At 38.0% G+C, this 6,000-nt stretch overlaps 1 protein-coding gene across 1 annotated transcript in view; it reads right to left on the reverse strand.

Annotated features, from left to right (window-relative positions):
• The window catches only part of LOC109389489 (mitochondrial import inner membrane translocase subunit Tim23), a 29,816-nt gene that overhangs the window by 10,960 nt on the left and 12,856 nt on the right, over positions 1 to 6,000 (reverse strand). Inside the window, exons 3-5 of the mRNA XM_019655065.1 lie at positions 3,033 to 3,126; positions 2,743 to 2,827; positions 252 to 310 (exon numbers count right to left, since the gene is read on the reverse strand). Coding sequence (XP_019510610.1) covers positions 252 to 310; positions 2,743 to 2,827; positions 3,033 to 3,126 — 238 coding nt within the window. The remainder of the gene's footprint in view (positions 1 to 251; positions 311 to 2,742; positions 2,828 to 3,032; positions 3,127 to 6,000) is intronic.

The raw sequence follows: 6,000 nt of genomic DNA on the forward strand, positions 1-6,000 counted from the left end.
GCTTGGACAAGAGACTATGTACTATTTAAAAAGATTCAAAACATTCAGAGATAGTATTCAAGGTGGTATTAGCATGTGGGATTATCTTGTCATAAAGTTCACTGTTTTTTCCTGAGTAGTATCTATACTACTCACTAGACGATTGAAGCATGTTTATTATCTTAGAACCAGAATTTTGGTTGATCAAACTGTTCATGTGCACATTCTTTCTTTGCATTAATACTGTCTTATCAAGTGAAATCTATAGTTACCTAGAGAACCTAGTGTATTAGCCCAAAGTGCCCCTTGTCTGGTCACCATGTTCAAAATCCTACAAGGGAAGAAAGAGAAAGAATCTGTATTTAGAATAATTATTTTTCTACTAATTTGAAAAACCATAACTGCAACTATTTAAAAAGGAGAAACCTAATATCCAAAGTTTCCTTAATTTAAAAACATAATACCTCCTCAGAATTCAATAAGAATGGCTTTTATTTTATAGAAATATACATGAAGGTAGGTTAAAACCTCCAACTTCTTGGGAAACAAGTAGGGAAAATTCTTATTAAATACATAAAATTATTAAAAACATATCAAACATATAAAGGTTTTGAGTGATAGCCTGGAATGTATTTTATAAAGAAGTTAACAAAAACTGATCCGTGTTAAAAAAAAAAATGCCATTACAATGGACAAACTAGCTTACAATTAAGTTTTTTTTTTGGGGGGGGGAAGGGATATATATTTAGAATATTAAGTAGAATCAAAGCATGGAATATTATAGACTATAAAGCAGAATTAAAGAAAAATACTCAAAGAGAGGAAAAAAGCGAACTAGAATACACAGAGAAAACATACTGTGTGTCTGCTTCCAGACTAGAACTAAGCAGCCAAAGTGAATGCTTAGCATACTCTCAAGGAAGCACAGTTCTGCCGTCGCCAGTGCCAGACGCCACCAGAACAGCGACGGAGGCAACTAGAGGAAGACAACAGGACATTGCTCTCCCAGCAGTGTAACACCATCACAGGAATGGTTCTGTCCGGACAGCTGACTACTGCTGGAGATTATGGAATTACAGTAATAAGCAACAAGAACTCATTTAATTAAAGAACTAATTTAAATTAATGCTCAATAACAAATTATTTGTATTACCACTAATAGGTTTATGGAGAAATATATTGTTTCTAATTAATTATGTTACATATTTGCTAATAAAAATATTTTAAGTTTAGCACACTGTTTCTTCATTTGTAACAAGTTTTTAAAACGATTAGTTTTCATTATTGCATTGCTAATAGCACTGGTAAAATTCTTTGGGATGCAACTGGGCAAGATACCTCCATTTACTGGGTCTTTACCAACTCCTCACTTTAGTCATCTCTCAAAAACCCTTAAAGGCAGAAAGTATAGAAAGCTTACCTAAGATCACAAAATAGTGAGTAATAAAACTAGGCTTTAAAGCTACATAGATCTGTCTGGCCTGAAACCCTATATTCTTTCCATTTTTAAATGTTGTTTCTCTTTCCAGGACGATCAGAATGATACTGAAAAATGGTACAGAAGATTTAAAGAAAAGAAAATGCAAATCAATTTGACTCTCTCCAAAAAAATTAACTACTATTGTTTTAAGAAACAAAGGTTATTTTTCTAGACCTTCCGCTTTCAAACTGGTGTTTAATGATCTGTCATTGGGGAGATTTGTTTCAAAATAATAAGGGAAGAAGGGGATGTGACACAATTGGTCCAGGTTGATGGCTGTTGAGGATGGGTTACGTTTCAGTTGTTCACTGTACTATTTTGTCTATTTTTGGATATATTAAAAATTCACCATAATACAAAAAGTAAAAAATAAAAGTTATTGAAGTAGGGAAAAATATTAAGAACACAATATAAGGATATTCAAGGATCTGGGCTAGTGAAGCAAGGGCACCGATTAACACAGTAGCAGGAATGTGAAAAACTTCACACTGCTTTCAAGGAGTCCAGTCCCAAGGTCTAATTCTAGCACACCTACTGCCATCTGCTGGCTCAACAACAAATAATGAAGATGAAGTTTAAAGCGTCCTAAAACAAAACCATGAGCCATTGAAGAATATATACTGTTGATTCTTGACTCACATAAAGTATAAAAACGTGCAAAACTAAACAATGTGTTATTAAGGGCATATCAACAGGGACTGGTCATGTTTATTTCTTAAGTAGGGTGGAGATACACATTATATACACTTTCTGACCTTTTTAAGTATTCTTTCCCTTCTCTACAAATCAATTTCCTGGGAGAAGACTGTTGTATTCCTTTTGGAACGATCTCTAAATTCTAGGATTTTCAATTACATTTTCTGCAGCTTTCCATTTCAGAAATGGAGAGTGAAGTTGCAGATCTAGCAATCACTGTTCTGTGCTCATTTCTTCACTACCATGTCCTTTGCATGCCCCTGAACAGTCAAAATAATGTACTAGTAATTGAACAATATGAAAAGCAGGTTATATAGGCCCACAGAATGAATCATGTGTAGCTAAGAAGTCAGGATGGGGTGGCACCAGCTGACTGAGGGACGCTGACTCAAAAATCACTCCTTTACAAAAGTTTAGACTCAGTAATCGGAATTCTTAGTTCCTTTTTATTTTGAATAAGAAAAAAAATTGATCAAAAAGTACATCAATACTCTAAATATTGCTAATTTCAAACTTGTGCTCATTAAGCCAATGAGTAGAGGTTAATATTCAAACATCATTACATCAGATGATTACATGAGACTTACTGTACGTTTCTTGGTTTGGACCAGGTCATGTTCTGGGTTTCCTTCAATCCTAGCCGTAGACCGTTGATTGCCCCAAATGCAGCCCCTAGAAAATCATAGTAACAATTCATCCAAATAATATGGCTTTATGTTAAAAACTGCGCTTCTGATTTTTTTTCATTTTTACTTAATAGGAAAAGATGAAAAATGTAAATAATGATTCTTAAAACAACACTCAAAGCAATTGCTTTTGTTTTTAAGCATCTTTGACTACTTGGATTGAGGACACTTAAATAAATTATTATACTCACCTGTCATACAACATCCCCCAATGGTAAAGAAGGCCAGTTCAAATCTGCCCCGGGTTTTATTAGCTCCGGTTGGTAAAATAAACTCATCTGTATCCTAAAGGGAGAATAATGAAAACCAAGCTGAGCTCTCTTCAGGACAGTACTTGCAAAATATTTTTTAATTTGTTGAAGTAGTTTTTCACAGAAAACCTTAAATAAAACTATACTTAAACAAAAACTTTCTGCCATCACGGCACCTAAATCAAAGTGAAATGAAATACACAATGTATATAGTTATGCTCATTAGTTCTTAGGAGGGATTAGTTCTTAAGGAAGGATTCTTGTTCAGAACTGCTTCTCAATGTAAGTTTGATAGACTGTGTCTAATTTGCCTTATTTAGTAATAAATTTTTTTTTTTTAATTGGGGAATTAGGGGGATAGGAACAGTGCTGGGGAACTGGGGGAAGGGGAACAGACAAGCTGCTGTCGTTTTGTTCTTCAATCTAGTTGTGGAGGATGTTGCTTCACTGGCCCAAGTTGGCACCATCATTGCGCTCTTCTCTGGCGAGGCAGATCAGTCACCGGCTTCTGGATGGCCGCTCACTGCGGCTGCTGGCCGCTCACGCTGGCTGCTGGCTACACACGGTAGCCCATGACAACCCACTGCCACAGGGGCTGCAGCCTACGCCATCGCCGGCGACTCATGGCAGCCCAGCTCCAGGTTGAGCTGTTGTTCAGCATCTTAGCTGTAGAGGGCAGTGTCACTGGCCCTCATATGTGGGATCCGAACCGGGGCCCTCTGGCATCCCAAGCGAGTTCTTAACCATCGCGCCACTCGGCCGGCCCTATTTAGTAATAAATTTGAAGCAACAGTGTAATAGAGTTAAGGAAGGACAGCTCTAGAGAAAAGTAAACTGAAACTTATGAGAAATTACAGTTGACTGTCTGCAAGGAGAAAACTTATTCTGTAACTACTATTTATCAAGCACCATTTTACTATGTGTAAGGCCAAACGTTCATTAAAAAAAATGAGCAGAAACTATTAAAGCACAGCAGTTTGGATCAGTTAAGCAAGGGCAAAATTACTTTCTTAATGATTTTCCTTTGATAATCTTCGAAAGCGATAGACCCTCTTTCCAGTAAATGCATACAAAAAATTTGGTTATGAACCCCTTGAAGGTCACCCAAGGATCCTAGGGTGAGAAATGCTACTATAAGAGCAAAACATGATTAACTGTGCAATACAATACACTCTTATGAAGAACACGTTTAAAACATTTTTGCAAAGCTTTCCATAAAAAAATGGTTAGAGAAAAAGCTTCTGTAGTACACTCACTTGGGAACTCACTAACAGGTCCCTTTGCCAAATACTTACCTTTGGTAAATGTATTCCTAATTAGGAAAACCATAGCTCTGCACTGATTTCTGGCTTGTGAATACATTTTCAGCAAAAATTGCACAAATAAGCACATCTATCTTATCAAACAGAAATGGTCTTTTGGGCAGTAATAAGTGAACTCTGAATAGATGTCATGTCATGACATACATTGTTTTGTAAATTCTGGGTGTTTCCTGACTTGTAAATTAATGACTTAGTTTTCAATTGAGATTCAGGTTTGAGGTTTTCAGAAATTAGATATTTATCTAGAAATGAGCTACTAATTACAAATAGGAAATTTAAAACAAAAATGGTTGCGGTGAACATTAGTTAGCACACATGCATGTCATTCATCACCAACTTACTTTTGCCAGGGTCAACTAAAATAAAAACACTATGAGGGTTGAAAGCAAATGTACATCAATTCACATACAAAGCACTTGAAAACAATGTGATGGTTACTTGTCATTGCGGCTTTTCAAGTTAAAAATGTACTGTTTCATATAATAAAAATTTGCAAAGATTTTTTTGAGGGAGAAGGCCCTGGCCAAAATACATTAATTTTTTTGGGGAAAACCCCCATTAAAGCTCTTGGGTTTCTGGGCCGGCCGAGTGGCTCAGTTGGTTAAGAGCGCGAGCTCTGAGCAACAGGGCCACCGGTTTGATTCCCCCATGGGCCAGTGATGCTGTGCCCGAGCTGAGCTGTCACTGAGCTGCCAACAGGTGGCAGGATGGCTCAGCTGGTGTAACAAGATTGTCTGTTCAATGGAGGGCTACACCCACCCACAACTAAGACTGAACTCGGCACTGCCCAGATGGCTCAGTGGACAGAGCGTGTGCTCTTAACAAGGCTGCTGGTTTGACTCCTGGATGGGATGGTGGCTACGCCCACCCACAACTAAGACTGAACACAGCACCTTGAGCTTATAGAGGCCACGAGCTGCCGATTGGGCAGCCAGATGGCGACTGGCACCTTTCACAATGAAGACTGAAGAACAACTTGGCTGGTCCCTTCCCCCAATTAAAAAAAACAAAACCTCTTGATTTCTATAAAAATATGATTAACAGCTTTCCCCTACTTGACACCCTTGTTAAAAGCCTGACTATAAATGTGTTTTATTTTTGGACTCTCAATTTTACTCTGTTGATCTACAGACCTAGGCTTATGTCAGCACCACGATGTCTTAATTACTGTAGCTTGGTAGTTAAGTTTTGAAATGGTGAACTGTAAGTGCTCCAATTTGTTCTCTTTTGAGATTGTTGGCTATTCTGTATCCCTTGAATTTCTTTTTTTCTTTTAAAGATTTCATTGGGGAATTGGGGAAGGGAACAGTGTTGGGGAATTGGGGAAGAGGAACATTGTTTTTCCAGGACCCATCAGCTCCAAGTCAAGTTGTTGTCCTTCAATCTTAGTTGTGGAGGGCGCAAGCTCAACTCCAAGTCCAGTCGCTGCTTTCAATCTAGTTTTGGGCGCAGCCCACCATCCCATGCGGGAGTCAAACCAGCAACCTTATCGTTAAGAGCACGTGCGCTAACCAACTGAAACCATCTAGCCGCCCGTTGGCCACTCAGCTCAAGGTACTGTGTTCAATCTTACTTGGGTGGGTGGG

The sequence above is a fragment of the Hipposideros armiger genome, unplaced genomic scaffold (assembly GCF_001890085.2).
Source record: "Hipposideros armiger isolate ML-2016 unplaced genomic scaffold, ASM189008v1 scaffold_235, whole genome shotgun sequence".
In the NCBI taxonomy this organism is placed as follows: Eukaryota; Metazoa; Chordata; class Mammalia; order Chiroptera; family Hipposideridae; genus Hipposideros; species Hipposideros armiger.